We start from the raw sequence: 25420 nt of genomic DNA, 5'->3' as shown, positions 1-25420 counted from the left end.
CCGGCTATCTGCGTGGAATGGTTGTGATGGACTGATGTATCATGTATCCTGTAAGATTATTGTACGATTAGATGAGGTGCCCAGGTGGCCTTGAAAGGAGATCTGCATGTGGAAGGCAGCAGTGGTACTAGGCTCAGATGGGACAAGCGGGCTACACCGTTCCGTCGTGACCTCGGGACATGTGGACCCATGTCAGCAACCTTTCTTCTCTACGACAACATCATTCAGGTACGGTCAATCGTTGCACACCGAAAGTTTCGCGCCCAAGAGATCTCTTTGACAAAATGGACGCTATGTAAGCTACCATCATGCCTCTCGAATTCTGGATCGAAACAGCACTGACATCAGCGTAGCACATTGCGCAACCAAATTGAATCGCCCCTACTACGCCTGCCAGCAGAACTTCGCAATCGGATCTATGAATACGCCTTTCGCACGGATTGCATCGATTACCGTTCGAACAAATTCCGCTCAAGACCTGACTTCAAATACAATCCTGTGCGAAAAACAAGCGCAGCTTCACAATCCCTATCGTTATTCCTCGCGTCTCTGCCAGTATGCCGCCAATATTATGCGGAGACGAAGCTACTAGTTTTTCAGCTCAGTCCATTCCGTGCACGTCCTAGAGATCTAGTTGAAGCTATACAAAAGATGCCCGAGGACGTGCAAAACGTCATCACAGTCCTTCGCGTCTTTGAGAATCGAGATTGGACGAGCACGAGGGTGTACAACACGTCTGACTTCCCTCATCTTCCGAGTCTGCGAAAGGTTGAGGTTCATGCTTGGGCTCCTAGAGTGGTGGGGAATGCGCTCTCATTCGCATATAAATGGAACAGACTTCATGCTCCGAAGGACGATGAGATTCTTAAGCTAAGAGTTGAGAAATGGTTCAGGGACCTCAACGTGGAACAAACTGAGGATGCGCTCGTGAAGGTTCGAAAGTGGGTTAGCAATTTTGTTCCAGAGGAGGTTGAAGTTACGACGATTGATGCTGCGGTTCCCTTTTATTACCACACAATGGGAAATGAGTGGGAGATTGTGTAGGTCGAGGCGAGGCATGCAGAGAACCTTTTCGTCCACCAGGGACTTCTACTATGATGCCGCACTTTGCGCATGAGGATGATGTTACAAAGCTCGTAGCTTTTGTACCGTTGCACTGTGTTACATGCACCGTCGCTATATTCTTTGAACTCACAGCTTCCGTAAGATCAACACGCGCCCACCTCCAGCATCCTTCCGGTACTGGTGCAAGTCTGTCTCTACAATCTCAACCTTCTCCTCCTTCTCCAGTCTCTTCACTTCCTTCTCAAACCCCTTCTCCACCCAGAAGCTGTCTAGCACAGTTGCAACAACAACTCCACCATCCTTGACAACTCTTACGAACTCTTCCAGCGGCTCCGGTCCGAGATGGCCATGCGTGAACGTACCACAGCATGTCAGCGCATCGAACTTTCCGTCCTCAAACTCCAACCTCTTCGTCAAATCCGCGGTCGTAAGGTCATCGTATACGGCAGTGTTTTTAGCAACGGCTAACATGCCTTCGCTGATGTCGAGGCCCAAGATATCCGTAGCGCCAAGCTTGGAGAGTTCGACACCAACAAGGCCGGTACCGCATCCTGCATCTGCAATCTTTAGGCCAGCGAGAGGCTTGTCGGGTGAGATGTGGTTTAGCTTCAGGCCGCGGGCTACTGCTTGTGCGACGAGACGTGGCGCGGTGAAGTCGTGCAGAGTCATGTCGGAGTCGTATGTCTTCGCCCATTCGTCGTATAGTTCGCGCGACTCTTCGGTGGTTTTGGCGGCGAAGACGCGGTCTAGCAGCGACTTCTCGTCTGGCGTTGCCATGCTGAGGGTGTGATGTGTGTCGAGCGATACCGGGGTGACTGCGTGCTTCAAGGTTCTATGAAAAGCAATGCTAAATTGGTTGTATAGGAATTGGGAATGATTGATGATAAGGCGGTTGTTGGTGATGAACCGGTACCTAAGTGGAGGTGTTCCGACAGGTGTTACGCGTGACGTCATCAGTCGCGATAAATGATACCGCGACAACACCATAATGGCACCACCACTGCCTTCAAGACGAGCACCATTCAGGTGCTATGACTCGGACGTCTCGAACCTCTCCGCGGCTCCCGCATATATCTCCATTCTCCTCCTAAGTTCTTGAGTTCTCTGCGACTCTATCTCTCTGTTCAAGTTCATCACCACAACCTTCTCCCAGTTCGGGAACTTTCGCAATGCTTCCAGATTTCTGTCAAAGTTACTCTCTTTGAGTCTTCTCAGCGATTTATCGTTGAACACCGACAAATTCTTGAAAGATGCGACTACATCAGCAGGCAACGCATCCGTGATAGCTGCAAGTTCTCCGAAGCCAACATGAAGCGGGCTCAGCAAGAATGGCAAGAAGGTAGTTTCATGATGTATCTGCCGACAGACCATGCATGTGGAACGGAGCCAATCTAAGGTCTCATATGGATGGGATTCGCGGCGAGGAAGATGAGCAACTCTGATTAGGAGATGATGTCGAGCAATGTGAAGAATGTCAATGAAGTGGCAAGTGAATATGTACCCATAGATCTGGTTACGCAGCTCTGACGGAAGACATAGCAACGGAGAAGCTGCCTGGTTCCGTTTTGTACTTCCAAGGTCAGCAGGATCTTGGACATAATGACTCATGGACAATTTCGGTAGTGGTGCTTATATCTCGTTTGCTTCAGATTTAGTCAAGTTGCTGGTGGGAATGTGCTTGTCACGACGCAAGTATTCGCAGCGCGAACAGCTACACGTGGTATGTGCGCCATGAGATCGGTGTGACATGCCTTGGATTGATTGAGCGAAGAAAGCTCGTTGCCACTGGCACACCAGACGAGGGTTTATAAGGACGATGGGCTGTATGGGCACTCGCACACCACGTGGACAAAGACCAATATGTATCACAAACAGCACGGGTCGCCAGGTGATTCTCGTAGCATCGGCGTTTTGGACAAGCTGATCGCATGCTTGCTCAGTCGACAGATGATATAGTGACGTGTCGCGTACAGGCTTTAGGTGGAAGGGTAAGTAGCTAGACTTCAATCTTACTGGTGACGGCCACTCGGTATAGCCAATGTTTAATGTGATGCAATGATGTTAAAGTGAATTTACAGTATGTATTAGCGAAAAGAGGTAACGCATGAGACGAAGACAGCGTATCAATAAACGAAGAATGGCTGGAAAGGGACGACGACGTTATGCTGGACCAACTGTGCTTCCATGATATGCTTCAGCAAGCCTTGAACGTAGATTCAATACGCTCACAACATAGCCAAGATGGCTGCCATCATCGCCACACCACCACTGCCAACCTCCATCTTGCCCGCACTGCCGGTGAAATTGCTCATTCCTGCCATAGCACTGCCTGTCGGCATGACCATGCCATCAGACATGGTCATACCACTCTGCATGACCATACCGTCGGACATCGTCATGCCACTCTCCATCGACATTCCCTTGGACATAGAAGACATTGCAGACTTCATGGCAGAGTTCAGCGATGAAGCGCCCGAAGAAAGGGCTGCTTCGCCTGTCGGGGCGGGCTTGTTGTCCCAGGCCATTGTGACCGGAGGCGCGGAGGGAGACATCATCGGGACCATTGATGTTATGGTGGAGGAGCTTTGCGCGAGTACGATGGGAGTGAAGGCCGCGACGGCACCGACGATCGTGGAGGAACGCATGGTGAGTTAGGTGATCGTGCGAAGTTGTAGTAGTAGATTGAGGTCGTCGAGTACGTTCGTGTCGGTTCGTAAGGAGTGTATTAGGTGAGTCCGGCTCGTGAATCTGGGGTATAGCTTTCTGAAGGTTTGTGGAGAGCGAGAGCTTTGAACGGCGAATCGCTAGGGGGCACTTCGCATCTAAATACCTTTCTACACATCACGCACTTGCTCGAAGAGCCCCCATTGTTTCGCAACCTAAGAGCTGTCATCGTGTATATCATCTCATGCGACAGTCAGCGCATCCGGATCTTCAGCCTCCGATCCACTGTGGCGTCTTGCAGCGTCGCGAACCAGACAAATTCTCGTGAAACACGCGACTACAGGGACAATGGCTGTCGAATTCGGGGTGAGGAAGTTTGGACGGTGTTCGAAGTTGGTTTCGGTCGGAACATCGATCGACGCCAGTCCGTGCATTGCCGAAACGCCAAGGCTGAGGTTTGCCGACTGCGGAACCAACTTCACCTCTTCGCTCCATCCTCACTCACAGCATCCACGATAGCGAATCCGTCGAACGACTATTGCCACTACTTTACATGTGACCTTTTGGGTCACTTTACTCATCAGCTACCGTTGAATGGCGCGACTATCTCGCCTGCGTGCGCTGCTGCCCTTTGGCAGGATGTGGGCACCGTGACATAACACGGCTATTACCATCCACGAGCCAACGATCAAAACCTCAAACCCCAGAATCCAAGCACTTCCAAATCTTAGGCAATCATCGCCCTCCGCTGCTAATCGTCAATCATCGCCGCGAACTCATCCGACATCCAGTACCGGTCGATCCGAATCTTCACGATGAGCTCCATGTGCTCTGGGCTTTCGTTCCAAGCTTCGGGGCGGTGAGGGTATCGGTAAAGCGTGTTCTGTTCGAATGCCCACCTCAGATTCTCTGCCCAACCGCTTGCATCAGATGGGTCTGGTTGGTCGATGCGGTACAGCGGTCGGTAAGGCGGCTTGTGACGGGGTCCACCGAAGGCGTATGGGCCGTATGCATCAGTCTCTCCTGCTTGACGTTCGAAAAAGAACGCCATGTCCATCGCGCCCTCATCTTGTGCGTTTGCAAGCGCTGTCTCCCATGGCACGACTGAATCTTCCGGAGGAGCGGCATAACTTGTTCTCTCAAGGTCTCTGCTGGCGCTGGCCATGATGTCCTCCTCCTCCTCTTCTTCCTCTCCAGCGCATTCCTCAACGGCAGGCTCATCGTCAAACCATACAGACTTTCCCGCCCTTCCTTTCAGCTCGTGCATCTCATGCTCTGTTTCTGACTCTGGTGTCGTGCCCTTGGGTGGAGGGACTGTTCCTTTCTGTCTCCTTGATACTGGCAAGTCTTCTTCTATGTCACTCTTCCTCTTTCGCTTAGCATCTTTCTTTTTCTTATCTGGCACAAGCGGAGCGCTGATTGACGCGTCTTGAGAAAGAGAAGGCTTTATACCAGCCCACTGTTGGGAAGCAGCGCCATCGCTATGTTCTTTTCGAACAGTAGCTGCGCCTCCCACAAGCTGCAATACCTTGTCGTAGTCGCGAGGGTAGAACCACGGCTCATGGGGATTCTGCACGCAGTACTCCACCATGCGAGTCAGATCTAGCGCATCATGGCCCTGCGGCATGCGGCTCAGATCTATGGCTAGCTTCTTGAAGGGTATGTCTGTCGGAGGGATTTCGATATTTCCACTAGGTGGCGAGAACCCTGCAACGTTGAGATCGGCATCGTCCCAGGTCGACTTTCTCTCTTTGTGAAAGCTACCATGCGTCTGGAGCCGCCAGTCTTTGTACCCACCTTGGTCCATCGTCTCGTAGATGCTCTGCCGGCAGCTGGCCTGGGCCCACTCCTTTGGAAGCTTTCTGTGGGTGTTCACGATGGCGCACACCTGAGTCGGAGTCGCGCCGTTCGTGATCAGGCGGTACAGCACGTCAGCGCAGTGTATGCTGTTTGGAAGGAATGCGAGGAGCTCTACGGCGGTAATGTTCGCGGTTGCAGGAAACGGGAGGTATCTTGAAGGCGCGTCTGGGCCAAAGCCGTAGCCGAAGTACTCGTTACGTGCTCTCGATTTGGACTCTGATGCGTTCTCAGCCGGTCCTGGGGCTGACGCCGTTGACCTGCCGAAAAGTTAGGAGAGTGTGCCTATCGTGAGACAATTGGCAGTTAGTACGGTCGCGGCGGATGATCCATGGTCAGAGGTGCATGTGTGGTGTTTGTGGTGGTGATGGGAACCTGCACGTGGTTAGTAGAGTGTGCCTCGCGCTTCTGTTGTGGCTGTCGCTATATCAACGAAAAGGCCACTCTACCCGGTCCGAGCGTCCTTTGAGCAACTTTGCTTGACTCCGCCGTCACCTGCGTCTCCGAAGTGCCAGCTTCAGCCCACGACAAGGTTTGCAGGGTCTGCTTTTGCAGCCAGTGGAGACGCCACGCATCGATCACTCAAGACAAAGCGCAGCGAGACTTCGTATCGTCTTTGAAGACTCTCACACTTTCACTTTCCAGTAAGCCATCCTCCGCGCAACCGGCTACCCCTCGCAATTTCTGCAGAAGGTAACCTTACAAGTTTGCCTGTGCCTCTGCTGATCTCGTCCTGACCATCAGATCAGTCAACATGGCGGCCATTGCTAAGAACAACGCTTTCGGCTACCACAGCCCAAGCTGGAACCTCCCCTTCCCAAACGGCAATTTGACCGCCGCCGAGATCCTGGCCTACCTCCCGCACTGGCTCAAATCCATCGATGTTATCGACCGTTTCGTGACGCACGGCGCGAAAGCTGGCCATCTCGCTGCTATGATCAACGAGTTCAGAGACCAGCCGCTGGATCAGGATTTTCCACCGAATTCCGCCATGGTCATGATCCAGTACGCCATGCGACGCGCCGGCTACGACGAATGGAAATTCGGTTTGCATTTGGAATACGACATTGGAATGCCGAGACCTGAAGACAACCTCAACGTCCACGGTTTCCGTACACCTAACCGGACTCACCCTAAGGACGTGAGGACTGGTACACCCAGACAGGACAAGGTCAAACAGGACTCCTCGCCGTTGGAGTTCAAAGACCTTGCCCTCCATGTGAAAGCGCACCCGTGTGGCGATGACGCACTGGACCTCACTCGTTGTGTGCAATATGCTATTGAGCACGAGGAAGAGTCATGGTTTTTCCCCACCGACTTTCAACGCCTCATCACTCACCTCGGTGGACCAGCCACAGTCACCCACAGTCACTACGATAGGCAGGTGTTTGCGCGTCACAGCAACTACGCCTTTTCACCCGCCAAGTCTACACCCGGTAAAGGCCGCGCTCCGAGAACGCCCAAGACTCCCAAATCATCCAAGCTCGACAGCAAGCTCAAAGCATCGCGCGGTAGCAAGAAGAAACTCTTCGACGACATCGAGCTGGTCGCCATGTCACGGTCCGCGACACCACAGAAGCGTACAGCTGAGGGCCTTGGGAAGGTGCTGGATGGTAGTAAGAGGAGGAGCGGTAGGCTTGTCGGCAAGCAGATGAACTTTGCTGAAGAGCCCGAAGTTGACGTCGAGGTAAGTCTATCACTCATATTCAACAATGGTCGATTCCTCGTCGTCTTAGATGGTGACATTGCTGACACTGGCTGTAGGACAAAGACTACTACGATTCGCCCTACGCGACTCCGTCCAAGAAGCGCAAGCTGTCTCGTCTACCGCCGACCCCCAACTCGTCCGCCGACGATGACGAGTTCGTAGAGGACGAGTCTGAGCCTGACGACGATATTCCGGAAGAAGACGCAAGTGAACCTGAGGAGGCCGTTTCGCCCATCCCCGCTGCACGCGGCCGTCAAGCGGCGCGCAAGGCTTGCTTGAACATCAAGGCTGCTTTTGTACCTGAGCGTCGCACTTTGAAGCTCAAAGTCCCTGGGTAAGTTCATTCTTCGCCTCTGATGTTATGTCCCGCGCTGACCATGGACAAGAATCGGACCGTCACCCCAGAAAGCTCGACAGCAGGCAAAGGTGCCCTCTTACATGATGACCGAGTTCACCCCAGATGTCATGGAGGCCGCCCGCGAGTACCTCAAGCGCGAGCCCATCCACTTCCCCGCTCCCTTTCTCTCAGAGGATCGCCTCCGCATCGACGACTACAGCATTTACCTCTACGCGTCCCCTCCACACACTTCGTTCCCAGAGATGTACGCGTCCGCCTACGATTACGCCCGCTTCAACGGCCCTCGCCGCCACGCCCCGTTCCGGGAGCTTCACCTGCTGAGCCAGCCTCATCCGAAGGATACTAGTGACTGGGCTGAGAATATACGTTGGGCTAAGCAGCAGTTTGACTTGTTTGGTAGTGTTTGGACGGAGTATGACTGGCATCTTGAGTGTATCACTGCGCATAGGTATGAGATTGGTTGGGTCAGTGAGGATGTTATCAGGGATGGTATGTGAGCTGGCTGGGCGTTGGGCTTGGCTCAGAGAAGGCCTTTGACTTGCGCTTTGATCGCCTTGACTCCTGGATTTCCTTCTGCGCATTCTGATGATCGCGGCTGTCTTGTGCGATGACACGACGATGGACATAGAACTAGATACATAGGACTGATAATAATTCACTCTCACAGTCTACCCTCTACGTTACGTGTTACTGTCTAGTTGCTGGTGATACCCATGTCATGGATCAGCGCGGATAAGGCTCACGCGAGACGGCGTACTTGCGAACGGTACCATGTTTTATTGCATGAGTCGCGAAGGCACTCAAAGCCAATGACTGAATGGAAAGGGTATAGTGCAAAGAATGTACAAGACGCCCAACTCCTTGAAGAAGTTCTACCGAAAACGCCACGCCATGCGCGCTAAGCTTTCCAATGTCGCGCCTGAAACGCGCTACAATCCCGATGCATCTCCTTCCAATACTCCTCAACCTTCCGAGGAACCTGAAATGAGATCTTGTCTGACCACGCTATGCTTCGCGAGAGGAGGGGTCATCAGCGGGGTGCTCGGCAGTGCTGCCGTCGACGTCGTGGACCACGATGGAAGGGATGGTAGTCTCCTGGACAGTTCCATCATTGGCATTATCGTCCTGCAAACCGAGGTCGTGGTCTTCCGGGTGGGCTTGGGCGAGTTCCGTATCGTTTCCCTGTTCGACGAAGCCACCTAGCTCGCGGTTGATGCTGTCCAGGATCTCAGGATCGATGCTCTTCAGGACCTCAGGGTCGATCATGCTGAGATCAAGAGACGCAAATGAGGCAGTGTCGTCGTCAAGCTGTTCCTCGTATGGATTTAGGTTGTGAGACTCGTTGTCGTTAGCGGCCATGTCGTTGTCCCAAGGGCCAAATGGAGACACAGCCCTGGCGTCGTATGCAGCTGGTTCTATGAGGTCGGGAAGACTACGATCATCTACAAGGGAGTTGTCTAGAGTGTCCGGGTCAGGTGTATGCTCCGCGCGGCGGTTAATAGGCACGATGCCGTTAGCGGCCAAGACGCTGACGTACAACGCGTACAATTGATCCTCTTGTATCGTAGCTAGGACATGTGACAAGTCGGCGGCAGTGTTGTTCATGATCCGACTAAGGATCAACGAGTTGATAGATGAAAGCCCGCTGGCTGCAGCAGGAGCTTGTGCGCGAGAAGGGCCAGCGTGGTTTGTCATCCTCATAGGGCCACCAGGCGCGGGGACAGGGAACTGGACAGAAGGAGGCTGTTGGACAAACGTGAACGCCTGAACAACGGGGAACTGCTGAAGATGCTGCACGGTTGCCGTCCGCTGTGCTGCTGTGAATATGTGATGCGTGAGGTTTGTCGCAGCCTGGATCGCCTCCGGCTCGGGCATGTCCTCCCACACCACATTTCTCCAACGACCAAACAGCTCGCCATCTCGATGAGCAGGGAGTACCGTCCGGGGACCACCCAAGAGCTGAGTGAGCCAGTTAAAGTCTCGTGGAAACATCAGCGGTAGGTCGATATTGGCGACAGCAGCCTTGACATAGCGGGTCAGATCGAGCTCGTCGTCGCCGGATGGGTATACCCTAACGTCAGCTGCCAGTGACGCGAAATGAACATTAGCGACGACCGGTTTATGGTGACGGCTACCCGGGACTTGGATCTCGCAGTGGTTTTGGACGCCGGCAAGAGTCAAGTTATCGTGGTCCCAAGCCTGGCCAACTTTTGGGTAAAGACCGGCCTTGTGGCGAGTCATAGTCCATTGATCGTCCTGAAGATAGTGTCGCATCGTCCCCTGGGCCAAGTGAATCACGGCATTGGTAGCGTCTTGCCGAGAATTGTTCTTCACCACGACTCGAAACCATTTGTGAATCCTAACGAGGGGGTAGGCATCGCCACCGTTCTGGACGAATCGAACAAGAACGCCAGGGCTACGAATCAGCGCGGGAAGAAACGTCATCAGTTCCGCACCGGTGATGTTGCCGGTTTGCAGGATGCGGAGATACCGGGTAACAGCGTTTGGACCGAAGATGTCAGTTGGGGAGGCGTGAATAGAGCCGTCCTTGTTCTTCGAACGTGCTTTGCTCATGGCGGCTGGTTTCTCAACCCTAGCCCCTTTGACCGGAGATGAGTTGGCTGAAGGGGTCTTCGGATTGCTCGCCATGATGCCTTTGATACAAGGATTAGTGTTTGGTAGAGGAAACGTTGTAGCAATCGGATGGAGGTTTGAGCGGTGCTTAATTGCTTGCACTGCTGAGTATGGAACTTACTGGCTGAGAGTCTGCAACTCGGTTGATATAGAGTAAGACGGGTAATTCGACGAAGTCAGGTATATAGAGGTTATTGATAGATGCGAGCCTCGTCAACGATATATTGTTGCAATACTTTTGCAGCCGCGGACGAAGAAACCTTTGTTTACGGCTTTAGCAGACGCATGGAGAGGCGCTTTGGCTCAAAGCTAAAACAAGATGCAATCCAATTGTCGCTTGAACAATGTGCTAGCGCTTCGGACATGAGGGTCTGCAAAATGTGAGCACGAAAGGCCGCATTGACGAAGCTGGACCAATCTGAACCCCACGATCAAGGATCTTGGAGGTGAGTTTGAAACAATCCCCGCGTTCGCCAATCCAGGAGTGACCACATCAAGGGCGAGAACGGCTCATTCAGCCAACTTCGGAAGGCGGGTGACTCAATGTTGCCTGCGTTACTCTGGAAACATTCGTTCAGGGCGATATTGGGAGTTACTATTGCCGATAACTCCATCAAGTGACGTCAAAGAGACTGGTTCTTTGCTCCGAGAGCGATGGCGACATCGGTATCGATTGTCAGGTGATAAGAACAGATCGAGTACCCGAACATCTCTTCAGCCTCTTGTCCTCGATGTTGAGCATCGCTGATACATCCATACCTGGCGGAGGCTGGTCGCGGACGCACTAGGTTGGCCAGAGAGACTCGGTACGCAGCCGAGGACTAGATAGGACGAAAGGTATATCGATGCATCCAAAGTCCTCGACCACGAGGCGCGAGGTCTTACCGATGGGCCCTTGTAGTTGCAGGGGCTCGAAGACGATATCGCGTACGTAGCGGGTGGAGAGAGCTCGCGCACTTGATGTACTCATACGTATTATGACAAGCACCGTAGACAGGTCAAGCGATGCCGCACGTCAACATCTACTTCACAATATTAGCAGTAGATATAAGAGATTTGCGCGGCAATCGGTGGAATCCAATACACTATACGTTCATGCTCATTCAACTCTTCTTTCTTCTATGAACGCTACCATGGCCTGAGCGGAGGCCTTGATACAAGCTTGTAATGGTCGCGATCCTCTTAGTGCATCTGAAGACTTTACACAGAGACTTCGATGTAGTAGGTGCGATGGCAATGATGCCAGGAGTATTGGTGCTAGACACCCTGTAAAGGACACGGTGACATTGTCAAAACGCGTGGATCATAGCTTTACGAAACATAAGATGTTCTTGGATACGCGAATGAGGGCTGTTGGAATGCATCGTGGTTGAGCTTCGTGTGTGAAAGAGACGCGTTGACGCGTTGAAGCTTGCCGTCGGAGATGGGGCGGGACATTTCGCCGATGGGGGGCTGCCGCGGTAGCTTGGCGTCACGTGAGCCATCTCCTATCTTCCCTGACACAAGTGTCGATGCATGAGGAGCTTGCAAGTTCTAAGTAAAATTATCTGTGAATAGGTTCTAAAACGAGCCATGATAAACATCTTGGGATATGCGGACCTCTAGATCCTGATCGCGACCTCTCCGCATATGGCTTAGTGTGAGCGGTAGCCCGAGCGAATATCTGCCACTTGCCCCTGTGCCGAGGTCGAAGTCGTCCTCATCAACGGTCGACGCGACAGGTCGCTGCAAGCACATGTAGCCTGGATGTGCTCACGTTGAGTTATGATGCAGCGCCTCTTCAAGCATGAGTATCCATTTCCTTTGCGACGTTAACACTCTGCCTCTACAGCACAGCGAAGCCCATAAACCATGAGGTCACGCATCCACTGTCAACGTCGCGCCAACGTCTATTTCTGGCCAAAGTACGATGCTGACTATGAGAAGGAAGAGGTCTAGTCGTGCAGTATAGAGACAGGGCTGCTGTATTCATTCTCATATCAGCACGCGCGAAAGACTCAAACCGATTCTATCTGGATACCTCTTCAGGTCTTCGAACCCGATGAATAGACGATACTAAAAGAGAACACAGCTCCTTCGACGTTTCTGCTATCGACTATAAAGCCACCATCCGTCGTATTCGCCCGTTGTCACCGTGCAATCAACCAGGGGTATTCGAAACTCATAGGCCTTGTCCCTTCTTCCATCACCTCATCATCCGAGGCCGCAACGCCTCCGTGCGCTCGTCAAGATTCACCATGTAACGCGCGACATTCGCTCTGACTGCATGGCCAATCCTGCAATCCTCTTCATAACAGCCGTAATCTCGACATTCTCTTCTCTGACGTCGACGTTCCGCTTTTCTTTTCGACTCTTCTGTTCCGATTTCTTGTTCGGCTTCTTCGTCCTCTTCGTCCGCGAATGCCACGCGCTTGCGATCTATCTCCACGTCATGCACATGATCGTATCTGAACAGGCCAAATTCGAATTCCAATGCGTCATCTTCCCTCTGCTTTTCGCATTGACTGGCCGCCGCACCTATTTCCTCGTTTCTTTCGGCCTCCTCCCAAAAGCTCAGAGTTTCTTGAATCCTTTGTTCACTTATGTCCGTTTCCTCACTGCAGCGCACAATCACGTCACTCGGGGCTGTAACCGTGATCTGTATATTGGAAGTCTCTTCCGTCGCAGAGACGATGATGCTTCCCTCCTGTGGGCCACGGCTTGGAATGGGGTTCATTGGTGGAGAGGGATTAGACGATGATGACGTCGCTGATGGATCTTGGGCGCTCAGGGATTTGTCTTTCTTGGGCGGACGACCGGGGCCTCGTTTCTCAGGCTGTCCTTGGATTTGCGTCGGAGTATCTGCACGCGCTCGTCTTGACGTCTTGGGCTTTTTGGGTACTGATCCTGCCGGCAACCCATCTTTGCGTGGTCGACCACGTGGATTCTTTGCCGGGGTCGGTTTGGTACCGATTTCGATATGCGGTGCTGTCGCTGTACGTGGTGGAGTCATGGTAAGGTGGCTTCAATGCGCGCTTGGAAGGAAGGTAGGTGGTAAAGAAGGAGAATGTTGTACTGTCCGATAATCGACATGAAGATAAATGGTTTTTCGTTGTGCTATCATTAGCCTCCGCTGGAACTCTGGTTTGTCTTCGTTCGATGAGTCTGTGGAAGTTGCTGAGGCTGACCTCCATCCATGGTACGCGTGTTGTGGCACCATGGCCGACACTACACCAACAGGAAGGACCAATACCGTCCGTCGCAATGCACAGTATCTCAAGAAAGCAGCCTTCCAGCTTTTACAGTCATTGCTTCTCTTCCAGGCGCGCTGGTCGCTTCCATTTTCCTTGCACTTGTGCTGGCATCTGCACTGGCAATCGCTAGAACTTGCGTCGCACCTTTCTGCATACACACTATTGAACTTTAATGAAGAGACGGTTTCCATGTAAATCGATCTTCTATGTACGAAAAATCTTCAATGGTATCTTTGTAGAATGCAACACACGTTGTAGCCACCCTTGGTACCTGCTTCAATTCTCCTTCGGCGCTAGCCGCTGCGAGCCACTCACAATGTCCGTGTTTGAAGGCGAGGAGCCTTAATCGAACAGGAGTCACGACTGCTACCACATAACGTGATACGGCAAAAAGACCGCTGAAACATCTCCAGATCCTCGATCAGACCTCTCTGGGTCTGTTATCCTTACAACAGTGTTTCCGGCTCAGCGTCGTTGAAAGCGTCTAATGTCGACGGATTGAAGTAATGCTCCATAGCGCCATAGTTTAATGGAGCTGCGCTGAAGCCTGATGGTATGGCATCCAACCCAGAATCCCATGGCATTAGCGCATTCGGATTTGTGCGAAACCAGTCCTCTGGGCCGTAGTAATCGCCGTGCACATCTTCGACCCTTGCATTTGCTTCGGGTACAAAAGGATGGATAGATCCTCCTGGGACTTCCGTATTGTTCCAGTACAAAGCTGGATTTGCATCGTAATGCTGCGATGGCTCGCTCTGAGCTAAGCTTGGAAAAGAGGCGTTGGTCAGCTGATCGGGCCGCTGTAGGTCTGCGTCGAAGCTGTCCCTACCCACGTCAAGGGTCTGGCCAAGTTCCCGACGAGCGTTGCCGAGGTTCTCGTTTCTCGTATCAGGGCTCTCGTGAGGAACTTGATCTTTTGGGATATCTGTCCCGTCTGCATCGCCGGGGCGTTGATGAGCCAGCCCTTTGATGGACTGGACGATGCCTTGCAGGGTTTGTGCTTTGAGAGAGGGTGTGCCCTCCTCCGCATCCAGTAGGACCTGCCATTCTGGCAAGCCGAGTGCATTCAGTGGTGGATAGTTCTCCTCGAACATCACGCGATAATAGTCCGTGAAGGCACGAAAGCAATCTTCCTCTTCTGTTGGGAAAACGCTTATCGCCGACGGAAGATTCTCGCTGAAGTACTCTATGATAGCTGGCACATCGGCCGCAATGTAGTCCTTCGTGTCCATGCCGAAGGATACATGCGCCAGCCGAGTCGCCATGGCTAGCTCGAACTCGTCTACTGTCGGAGGAGATGAGATGCGCATTTCGCTCCGACTGACCAGCAACTCAATCCCGTAGAAGTTGGTACGCTGGATGATTTCTGCGACATGAGTAGGATGCGCTCGCCAGTTAACGCGTCTTTGCGCGTCTGACTGGGCGAAGCGAACACAACGAGCTAACTCTGAGTCGATGTGAGGTGGTGGTGCTGGCATGTCGCGGAAAAGTTGGGGAGCTTCTGCTCCATTCGGGACTACCCAGTCTAATCGCTGGTTCAGCGTCTCGACTTCCAATATCTCTGGCATTGGACGATACTCGCGCGCTCGTGGTCGCGGAACCGCAGGTCGATCGGTGAACTGAGCGAGGTAGTGCTTGAAGTTCTGTGGGTTTCCTGGGTCATAGTCTTCGCTGTAAGCTACGCCCGTCTTGATGATGGCGTGATTGTTCCTGTCTATCAGATAGGGAACTGTGGTCACAATCTTTGGAGCGGGCTGAGGTGCAGCAGCAACGGTTTGTGGCGGTGGTTGGCAAACACCAAATCCCTCGAATGCATCTTTGTTGACGACGGGGAATTCATTTTCTTCCGGTGGCGGTGATTTGTATGTACCGAACCCTTTAAATGCGTCTTTCTCGACCGCAGTAGATGCAGCAGGAACGATTTGTGGAGGCGGTTGGTAAGTACCAAATCCATCGAATACAGCTTTCTTGCCAGCGGGGATGTCATCGTCTTGTGGTGCCGGTGGTTTGTAGGTACCGAATTCTTTTGAAACATCTTCCTCGATGGTGGGGAAGGTGTAATCTTGTGTCATTCCCATTAAGATAGCATCCAAATCTAGAGATCCTGACTCTAGTTTATCCAGGGCTGGCTCATCGTTCCCCGGTACATGGACTATGCTAGATGGGTTCAGTTTGTAGTATATAGGAGGCAACAACACCTCGTTAGATACGGGCTCGGAGATGGGTGTTGGTAGTTGTTGAACTTCAACTGCCTCGAGCGCTGCATCTGTCTCTTGCTGGGATTGATCCGGTTCTGCCGTGTTGACCACATCTTCCACGGGCTCTGAGGGTAGCGACGGGGTGGATATGGTGAAGTACTCAGTCTCAAAGTCTTGAGCTGGATCATGTCGGATCTTGCCATGGACTATCCAAGGCAAAGGCTGTTGATCATTGAGCTTCCTCAGCTTCTCTGCACCACGCTCTCGAAGATCGTCATCGGCTTTCCGCTTCAATGGTTGTGTGACCTCTGGCTGAGCATCTTTGATACTCTGTGTCGCTCGGGCAGTGAGCGCGTCAAGCTCACTCTGAGCCGCTTCTTCGACAGCCGCCTCAGTGGTTGCGACAACGCCCTGTGGAAAGTGGAAGTCCTTGAGGTTGGGGTGATAATAGTAATCTGCCTCTTGCGCACGGAATCGCGGCGTATGCCCCTCTATGCGGCGACACCTGCGTTGAGCTCCGGTATTGGTGACATCTTGCAGCAACTTTGCGGCGGCTGGTGTCGGGTCTTTGGGCTTAGACGGCTGCGGCTCGTCTTCCCAGACTTTGAACTTCTTCTTGCTGTCTCGACCTAATGTCTGCTTTATAGTATTGGTAATGGACTTGGGTTGAGATGGTATATAGTCGACAGGGAGGGCGGTGATGTCTTTGTGGGGATGATCTCCGCCTGAGACGGGATCAATGCTTGATGGGTTTGCAGTGGGCGCAATCTGTGATCGCATCTCCTTCAGGTCGGATGAAGGGGGGGAACCAGGGCCGTGGACGGGATTGAAGTCGCCAGCGATACGTCGGCGCTTGGACCCATGGGCTTTCCTCGTGCGCTTATGTATAGTGGTGTCGTCGGGGTGGCGCTGTCCGTGTGGAGTGGTTGTCGGATCGTTCTCATCGTTTGATGGGCCGGCGCCAGGAAGGAAAACAGCTTGCTCTGGCGCAGTCGATGTCGAGCGGCGTCTCTTGTTGTGACGCTGAAGTGTAGGTGTAACCAAGGCGGGTATCTGGGTGAGCTGGTCGGCCATCTTGTCGGGGTGGACGGTAATGGCGAGAGTCTGCTGGTAATTGAACGGGATGGTTCTCGGTCGGAAGTGCGTGCGGTGGGTGTGTGAGCTGCTGGAATGTGAGGTAGTGATACCCGTGGATGAGAGAATAACGTCAGACCCCGTGATTTGGCAACAGTAGTCCCAATTTTGTTGAGTATTCACTTTGCTTATCGCCTGAATGCAATCACGAGTAGCTCGCGTAAGCGTAGCCCTGACAATCACTACACTTTGGCACAGCATTTGTGAACTGATTCATCCGGAGGTTGAGTACACCCTGACGGCTACATATCCCTCTCCAAGCTACTTCCATCACTTCACGCTACACCGTATACTTCAAAAACTTCAAAAGCATCGGACGCAAGCGTTTTTCCAAGGCCTCCAATGCCTCTGAGCTCGCACGATCAGGTCCAGAGCACTCACGCGGCGCCCTCTCGGTCTCCTAAGCCCGATCCTTTGCCGCCTTGTCCCTCCTCTCCCTCTCATAGCCCGCAAAGCGCTCGATATCCTTGGGCCACTGACCGAAATAATCCCAGTGATCCTTCGCGTACACGATCGCAAGCGCAAGATCGCAATCGAGGTCCATGGGCATGACGCGGTTCGCGAGCAAGCTGGTTAGGTACCGGTTTGGGTACTCGTCTTTCTTGGGGTCTAGCGGCGACAATGCATATACCTCGAGGATGTGGCGGTAGTTCGCGCTGGGATCTTTGCGCAGGAACTCTCTTCGCGCATCGTCTTGCTCGCGCTTGAGGGCTGCGGCGGTGGCGGCAATATAGATCTCCTGCTCGCGGGCTTTCTCGGCGTCGTGAGCTTGTTGCGCCCGAACGCGCTGCTCTGCGAGCTTGGCCTGCTGGATGCGACGGTCACGGGCGATGTCTTCGGGGCTCATCCGGTTGATAGATGCCGCAATCCCATTGGGTGACGCAACCGGTCTCATACGATTGTATGGCCCTGGGTTGAGAGGATCGTTGGTTTGACCGATGGGAGCGAACGGCGCAGCGGGAGGTGACATCGCATTTTGCGTCGTCATTTGCCTCTTGCCTGCATGTATGTCGCCTTCCGGGGCTTCTGTGGCCTGACGTTTCTGGCTCATGCTGGTGGGGTATGCTGCAGTATGCGCGGATGGCGATGAGCCTGGCCGTGTCGGTGAGGGTGGCAGCTTCATTTGTACATGCAAAGGGCTCTGTCTGGGTGGTGATTTCTGGTAGCGAGCGACGTCGTCCGTTGGTAGCATGCGCGGCTGAGTCTGCCTAGAAGCGAGAAAAGCGTTGTTCTGTTGATGATGTCGAATTCCGCTAGCGTTCGGTGCTTGCATCGAGCGTGGCACAATAGAAATAGGTGAGACGGCGCCCAGCGTCGCTGTATCTTCGTTTCGCGTAGGTGAGGATGCATTGGTGGATGCTCGCACTGCTGCCGTGCTCAGGGGCGAAGCGGTCGTCACCGAGGTGGCCATCGTCGAGGGTGCAGCCAGTGGGCTTCTGTTCATAGAAGGGCTCCGGGCCGCATTCTCTCGGTGTTGACTGTTCTCGCGCGGTACTTGCTGCTGCCGTCCTTGTTGCTGTCTAATACGCTGTATATGAAGGCGGAACCATTGTTGTTGGTCTGGTGGCGCCTTGTTGAACCACTGTCGTTGCTGGTCAGGGTTCGCCTTGCTGAGCCACTGTAGTCGCAACTGCTGATCAGAGAGCCTGCTCATCTTGTCTGCGGTAGTAATGATCGATGATATGTAGATGGGGAAGTTGATGATATGAGGAAGTTGTAATCGGTGATTGAGAAAGAAGAGCCGTGGAGGATACGAAGGAGAGACCGGGGCGATAGGCAGCTGACTCAAGCTATTGTCTTCGGCTCGCAAAAAAAGAGGTTGGTGAGAGGCGCCTTCACCTTATGTATTTTGCTATTGTGATAGCCACGGTCCGCGTCGCTCAATAGGGTCGCAACGTTCCAAGGTTGAGCTGCCCTCCTCCCGCACCACTATCGGCTTCTTCAAATACAGAGATGTCGCTCAATAATGGACAATAGTCAAGGCCGGTCAAATAGAAAATTGAATCCTACTTCTGATGATGGTAGCAGATCTCGAAGTCGTTGCGTTCACCTTCACTTCCCAACCACCGCTTATGACGACACTCTTTGGGACACTGGCAGCTATTACTTTTGCCAAGTTTGGAGTCTTCAGGTGACTAGATATTTCTAAAAACAAGGGCGAGGAGCTAGGTACCTGGGTCGCGAGCAAGGTCTCGAGAGTGCTTCCGTGGTGTGTCATTTTTCTTGCAAACGTGTAAGTGTCATGAAGGGATCAGGGAGTATATAGCGGTACGGCCAGATAGAATGGTCGGCGGCGACGTTGCCTACGCGACTCTGTTGACTTGAAGTTTGCAGTTTGGAATGGAGCTCGCTTTACCAAAAGGTAAAACACACACAAAGGAAGCAATTGGAAGATCGATCAATCGACAGGAGCAATCCGGCATCTCACAACTTGTTGTCCTTCTTCTGGTCTCTGACCTCTTGCGCCATCCTGACCATCGCATACAAACTCTGCAGGCGCGGCATCTCATAGCCCCTGTCCCGCGCAATCCTCAATGGATTGCCAAGAATGACCTCAATCTCCATCTTCTTGCCCGCTTCCCAGTCGATAGCCATGCTCGGTTTACTGCCGCTTGTGTTCTTTTGTGTAGATCGAATAATCTGATCGGGAGTCGCAAACTCCTTGGGCATGGGCTCCCCGAGGATCTTGGGTGCGGTTTCGAGGATCTCGGTCATGACGCCTTTGAGATGGCGCTGCAGTTCTGGGTCGAGAGACATAACGTTGTTCGGGAGGCAAAGGGTGAGGACCGAGGTTGGGTTCATGGAGGCGTTGATGGCGATCTTGTGCCAGCGGACGAGTTGCAGTTTGGCATGGCTGTAGGCTTCGGCGTCTTTGATGCCTCCTTGCCTCAGCATCTCGATGAACGCGTCATTCATCAAGACGACGCGTACGTCGCTATCTTTTCTGCTCCCGGTGTCTAGATGGGGCAGGTACGGTCCGCTGTTGATCCGCGTCCATCTGTTGTGCTTAATTTGGCCGTGCTCGGGTTGCGCGCAGGTTGCTATCGTGACCGCCGAACATATCGCAGCCTGTGGGAATCGCTTCGTATACGGTTCTTCTACGCCCAGACCGTTCTGTATCAGCACAATGGCCGTCTTATCGCTGACTAGCCCCTCAAGTATCGTCGAGTCATCGCTCACGTCGGGTAACGCTTTCGTGCTGACTACTATGAAGTCCCATTGTATGCCGCTCGCTCTTGCTTCGTCTGGGTTCGCGAAGGTGTTGGCCGGTACGAAGGTGTAATCGCCGTATTGCGGTGAGGTAACTTGGAAGCCGTCCGCTTTCACGGCTTTGTAGTTGGAGCGGCAGATGACCGAGACGGAGGTACCGGGAACAAGGGCAAGACGAGAGGCATAGAAGGCTCCAATGGCGCCGGCACCAACGATGAGGACGCTTGCAGACATTGTGAGGATGATAAGTTGACGGAGAGATGACGATGTCGACCCTGAACTTCGCAACCGTGCCTTATCGATAAGCGTCGCGATTGCCGAGGTTGCGATCCGCGTCCACGCTTCTTGTCCACCACCACCATCACTGACATCCGTCCGGGAACTGACCTTTTTGTAACAATATTTGTAAACCCCTCTATTAAATATAGAAATTCGTTTAACCAACGAGTCTACACCCCTGTCTAGGTCTATATGAGCCCTCGAAGCCAGATCTTACGATCTAAGCCGTAGCTGTACATCGAAACACGCCATCTTGACGCGTCTCAAGCCATCTATAACTTCGCCCACACAATGTGCCGTCTCACAACATTCTTCTCATAGTCGACTCGCTTCACGACTACCGCCTTGTCGACGCGACCCTTGCCGTTCGACTCATCCCCGATAGCGGCCCTTGCAGCTCCAGCCCTGTCATCGATCGTAAAAAGGAGACAGACGGCTACCATATGTGGATCATCCCCTTTGAAGATATTGATTTTCGACACATATTTTCCGCCGAGCTGGGCTTTGTGCTGCGCCAGGAAGTACCCAACGGCTTGTCCATTCGGTGATCCTTAGTTCACAGTCGAAGTCAGTAATCCAATCCCCAGAACGTTGAACCGATATACGACTTACCGAGCAAAGCGAGATATTCCGGCTCATCTGACCCAAACTCGCAGCCCGACCAGGTCATCAGCTCATCCAAATCGAGGCAGTTGTTTTCCAAGATCTTCTTGATTATGGCGACCGTCTCGTCGTTTATAACAGGCGTACTAAGGATATACTTGATGCCGCGCACGTTGTTCGGACTCGCCAAATTCCACAGTCCCCACATGATATCAGAGCTCGATTTCAGTGCGGGAAGCTCATCGTTGGGCGGAGGGTTGGTGAGGCCCCAGAGGGCTTCGGCGCTGGTCGCGGGGCTCTGACGATTGGTCATTGCAATGAGACCTGATGCTGGGTTTACGCCGATTACGAACTCGGCGTTGGTGACCTGCGAAGAAAAGATGTCGTCAGTAAGACATGCATGGGCCGTCATCTTCTTTTACCTACACGATAGTATTGGTCGTTGGCTTTATACCACTGCTGCTTGACGGGTGGAAGATCTCCCTGATTATCGCGCCGTACTGCCGGACCGTCTTTATGGTTAATAAAGTAACACTGATTAGGTCCACCCTGGTAGGTACTACGCGTATCGATCCTGAGGTCATCGAACATGCTCTTGAGCTTGTGGCTGTGCTCGAACTCGCACTCATCCCCATGACTTGCGCGGAATTGGGGGGTGCCATCATCACTCTCGATTTTGTAGCCCCAAGTTTCAAGCTCCTATTGGATGGGGTTGGTCCAGGGGCTATCGATCGGGTTGACAAAGGCGGCTGCTGCGTCATGTGGAGAGGTTGTTGCTGATAGCAGCTTTTGGCCTTTGCATGTGGCTTTGTGGTATATGACTTCGATATCGTCAACGCGAGCGACGAGGCCGTGAGAGGAACGGGGAGGAACATCGGGTCGTTGGGGATGCGGAGGAACCACAGTCAGGCTCTGTACAAGAGCTGTCAGCGCCAGGAGACAGAAGATCGCCAGAGCCTGCATACTTAGGGTTCGGTTTACCTGTACGTGTAGCAAGTAAAGCAGTCAAGAGAAGTCTGACCTCCGGTCTAAGTAACTGCACGGCTCGAGCGTTACCCACATATTCGTCTTTCACTAGGTAACTATCCCACAACTCAGCCCCACTCAGCTCTTGCCATGAGAAAATTTCCTACGAAGAGTTCAACGCGGTCTGGAAGCGCAGTGATAGCGTCGTACGTAGTTATCATATCGTCCTCGCGTACAGGGTCAATCGCATGGTGTTAACGATATGTCCAGATGTTGTAGGAGGAACAGAAGGTGAACAAACAATATCTATAGGTAACATGAGCGTGCGAGAGATAAGCACTATCAGTAATTAACCCTTTTCCGACATGTATAATACCAGACTGCAGCGCCCAATCACACCACATCCAAAGTGCAGTACGCTCTGGGAGCCTACCGCCTTCCACACTGCCAGGGACCGATCGGACGGAGGGCACACTGACTAACAGAGTTTCCAATGCTATCAGCGCAGTCGTTGTAACAAGGGCCGTAATTCTCGAGTGTATTCTAGAGACGTCAAGGTTGGAGAGTTGTTTTGGGAGGGCATGACCAGCCAGATTTGGACTAGTGCGCCCAACATCGCGACGCGAACTTCCAACGTCAAACCTCTTCGCATCATCACTCACGCCCCACGGCGACCATCACCAGCTACTTTACGCGCGCTCGTGGTATCTCCACACCTTCGCCGTCAAACCTGGAACGTTCGCAACTGCATTCTGGCTGGTCTCGTACAACGCGCCCGTTGATCATAGGCCAGAGCCCACCTGGGCAGTGCAATGCCCGCCGCACGAGACTCGTCGGATTTGGCAATCATCGTACCTTAGGTGAATACATGCATATATGTTGGCAGATCACAAAAATAGATGTCTCGCAGTAAATGGGTGGCGAAGCACTTTCTAGTTAGTGGTGTCCACCATCCTGCTGTGCAGGTCATTGTGCGCATAGGTAGTGCTGTCTAAGATGTCTCCCCTCCTCTTTCGTAATTTCTCTCACCTCCATCGGGATTTCTTATCCGTCTCACCGCTCAATAGAGCGACTGCGGACGCTTTCAGGCCATTGAGTACTGGTTGCCACGTTTTTCAGCTGAAGCCTCGTGGGCATCTATCATGAGGACATGACCAGGCTGCCTTTTCTATCTCTATATATTCTAGCCTTTGCTGCTTCATCTCTTCTCTTCCTTCATCCTCATTGTATCTCATCGCTCATTACGCACGTTGCTGCATCAAGACTATCATGCCCCTCACTACATCCATGCATGGGCGGTTCACAATCATCAGTACGATGGGAATGATCTCCTCTTGTGGCTGCAAGAGCGGACCCGCACCGCCCGTATCTCCTTGAGCTTCATGGTGAGTATGTTATCTTCACGGTGAAGTCATGTCGGTGAATTGACTGAATCAAGATGTGCAGCAAGTTTCACGTTGACCAGATCACCGGTGCTGTCTCTTGTTGTCTTTTCCGGTGCCTGTAGCAGTGGGCGCGCGCCCTCAACATCTCCTCGAGCCTCATGGTGAGTATGCCGTCTTCGCGGTGGACTGCTGAAGTCATGTTAGTGAACTGACTGAATCAGGAAATGCAGCAAGTTTCATGTTCACCAGGCGACGGTTTACGGTGCAGTCTCTTGTTGTTATGGCATATGGTGAGTGTCCGAGCGCCTGGGAACAACAAACTCGGCTACAATTTTGACTATCCCATCCCAGACCACGCTACTCAGCACCATGGCTGAACACAACGAAAGCCCCCAGACTTTCATGCCGATCAGCCAGACGTCTAGCCGGACCTCAATGTTGCCTGCAACAACATTTTCCAACGCTAACATGTCATCCAATGTAGCAGCCTACTTCGAGGACGAGGTCGAGCCGCAGGTTCCGATGCCTAACTTCGCCTACGCACACCAAGACTTTACGAGCAGAGCATCTAGCGTCAACGATGCCTACCAAGGCAGCTCACCAAAGAGATACAGTGTCGGTCGCGAGCTCCCTAGGTATGTTCACACCATTGGTCACCGTTGACCTTGATGTTCCATCACACCTTCATTGTTTGGAGGTCTGCCATGGCAACGGCATGTGGAAGAAAACATTGCTAATTCTTCACTTTACAGCGAGTCGATCTTTCCGCCATTCGAGCACATGAACCAACCGCCTTTGGAGCCGACAATGGCGCAGCAGGAGTTCGATCCCAGCATGGCGAACCCTTTCTACGACTACAATCCACCAAGCAGTGAGTCTCCCTTATCCAAAACAACTCATGTATCCGCCAGACTGACTGATTACCTTAGAATTGGGGGAGATTGAGGGTCATGTAGACCTCAGCAGCAACATTCGTGAAGTCGTCAACAGCCTTACAGCTCGCATGAATAAGGCCGAGTCGGAGGTCTCGGAGTTGCGAGAGACTGTCGTCCAGCTTGGTCTGGCAGCATTGTCGGCTCCAAGCACCCCGGTGAAGAGCGTTCCCGCACCGTCCAAGACCTTCGAATTTCTCAACACCGGTCTGCAGGACCAGGAGACCTTCGAAACCAAGATTGTCGGCAGCAACCAGAAGAAGAAGGCTACGAAGACTCATGCCCGCAAAGATCTCCAAGTCAAAATCCCCGGCATCAAGATCCCTACCATCGCCCCGCTCCCCTCTGGCCAGCCAGATGTAAGTCCTACACGTCCATGTCTCCACCATCGTGTACTAATAGCGAACAGTCCGGCTACCTTACCGGCGGCATGATGTCTATGTTCCCGGCTACACCAACGTCTGGCGGCCTCCCAAGCTCACCTCTCACCCCCGGTCGCGTCGGCCCGCCCACCCCTAGCAAGCGTGGCAACAGTGGTAATACGTCAATTGCCAAGCGCAAGGCCCACGTCGCGCGAGGGAACATGGCGCCAGCCTTCGTCGTCGTTCCTCAAGTCCCTCTGACTGACACCGAGCTCATCGTGTACTTCTTCCAGTCTGTCGGCCGCCCAACCGTCGCGCTCCGCCTCTACTCGCGCAAGTGGGGCCCCGCGCAGATGGTCGAGACGCTGAATGCCCACCGCAACCTCGAAGGCGGTTACCTCCGTAACACCTGTTCCGTCAAGTGCATCACGGCTATCAACAAGGGCAAAGAGAAGTACGGCGTGAACTGGGCTGACAACTTCCGCGATGGCATCGAGAACGCCAACGACCTTATCGCCACCGACCTGATCCGTTATCCTCACGATGAGTTGGAAGGCGTCCTCGACTACGACATCCGCTATCTCGGCAACGGTCTCAAGAAGCACCCCGAGCAGGGCGTCGACGGCGGCATCTTCACCCGCTGCGTAAAGTACTGCATCAAGCACGACGCCAGTTACGCACTGTCCAACGTCCACGAGCTCGCCTGGGCACTGCAGACAGGTCAACTCACCGATGAGGAGGAGGCTGCTTAATCTTGTTTTGAAGCATACATGGTTGTTTTGAAGGAGATTTGTTTCCGGAATAAGTGGTTGTATACTGCAAAGTAAGATTC

At 53.0% G+C, this 25420-nt stretch overlaps 9 protein-coding genes across 9 annotated transcripts; 2 read left to right on the top strand and 7 right to left on the bottom strand.

Annotated features, from left to right (window-relative positions):
- Positions 1-1191: 1191 nt before the first annotated feature.
- On the bottom strand, positions 1192-1842 carry J4E90_007762 (uncharacterized protein; the record flags this gene model as incomplete). Its single annotated transcript, XM_051437294.1, has 1 exon — positions 1192-1842. The coding sequence occupies one exon, from the start codon at positions 1840-1842 to the stop codon at positions 1192-1194; it is 651 nt and encodes a 216-aa protein (XP_051289040.1).
- Positions 1843-4480: 2638 nt separating this feature from the next.
- On the bottom strand, positions 4481-5919 carry J4E90_007761 (uncharacterized protein; the record flags this gene model as incomplete). Its single annotated transcript, XM_051437293.1, has 2 exons — positions 4481-5846; positions 5900-5919. 2 exons carry the CDS (start codon positions 5917-5919, stop codon positions 4481-4483), a joined length of 1386 nt encoding a protein of 461 aa, XP_051289039.1.
- A 421-nt stretch (positions 5920-6340) lies between these two features.
- Positions 6341-8149, top strand: J4E90_007760 (uncharacterized protein; the record flags this gene model as incomplete). Its single annotated transcript, XM_051437292.1, has 3 exons — positions 6341-7273; positions 7351-7628; positions 7681-8149. 3 exons carry the CDS (start codon positions 6341-6343, stop codon positions 8147-8149), a joined length of 1680 nt encoding a protein of 559 aa, XP_051289038.1.
- Positions 8150-8657: 508 nt separating this feature from the next.
- On the bottom strand, positions 8658-10301 carry J4E90_007759 (uncharacterized protein; the record flags this gene model as incomplete). The annotated part of the gene is made up of 1 exon (XM_051437291.1): positions 8658-10301. One exon carries the CDS (start codon positions 10299-10301, stop codon positions 8658-8660), a length of 1644 nt encoding a protein of 547 aa, XP_051289037.1.
- A 3664-nt stretch (positions 10302-13965) lies between these two features.
- Positions 13966-16791, bottom strand: J4E90_007758 (uncharacterized protein; the record flags this gene model as incomplete). The annotated part of the gene is made up of 1 exon (XM_051437290.1): positions 13966-16791. The coding sequence occupies one exon, from the start codon at positions 16789-16791 to the stop codon at positions 13966-13968; it is 2826 nt and encodes a 941-aa protein (XP_051289036.1).
- A 460-nt stretch (positions 16792-17251) lies between these two features.
- Positions 17252-17902, bottom strand: J4E90_007757 (uncharacterized protein; the record flags this gene model as incomplete). Its single annotated transcript, XM_051437289.1, has 1 exon — positions 17252-17902. The coding sequence occupies one exon, from the start codon at positions 17900-17902 to the stop codon at positions 17252-17254; it is 651 nt and encodes a 216-aa protein (XP_051289035.1).
- Positions 17903-19275: 1373 nt separating this feature from the next.
- J4E90_007756 (uncharacterized protein) lies at positions 19276-20592 on the bottom strand (the record flags this gene model as incomplete). Its single annotated transcript, XM_051437288.1, has 2 exons — positions 19276-20443; positions 20588-20592. The coding sequence occupies 2 exons, from the start codon at positions 20590-20592 to the stop codon at positions 19276-19278; spliced, it is 1173 nt and encodes a 390-aa protein (XP_051289034.1).
- Positions 20593-20612: 20 nt separating this feature from the next.
- J4E90_007755 (uncharacterized protein) lies at positions 20613-21534 on the bottom strand (the record flags this gene model as incomplete). Its single annotated transcript, XM_051437287.1, has 3 exons — positions 20613-20890; positions 20953-21310; positions 21370-21534. The coding sequence occupies 3 exons, from the start codon at positions 21532-21534 to the stop codon at positions 20613-20615; spliced, it is 801 nt and encodes a 266-aa protein (XP_051289033.1).
- Positions 21535-23762: 2228 nt separating this feature from the next.
- Positions 23763-25340, top strand: J4E90_007754 (uncharacterized protein; the record flags this gene model as incomplete). The annotated part of the gene is made up of 4 exons (XM_051437286.1): positions 23763-23929; positions 24047-24165; positions 24224-24585; positions 24636-25340. The coding sequence occupies 4 exons, from the start codon at positions 23763-23765 to the stop codon at positions 25338-25340; spliced, it is 1353 nt and encodes a 450-aa protein (XP_051289032.1).
- Between the last annotated feature and the right edge of the window lie 80 nt (positions 25341-25420).

This window comes from Alternaria incomplexa (assembly GCF_024043165.1).
Source record: "Alternaria incomplexa strain BMP 0042 chromosome Unknown scaffold_11, whole genome shotgun sequence".
NCBI lineage: Eukaryota > Fungi > Ascomycota > Dothideomycetes > Pleosporales > Pleosporaceae > Alternaria > Alternaria incomplexa.
This window is presented reverse-complemented; position numbering and strand designations above follow the sequence as displayed.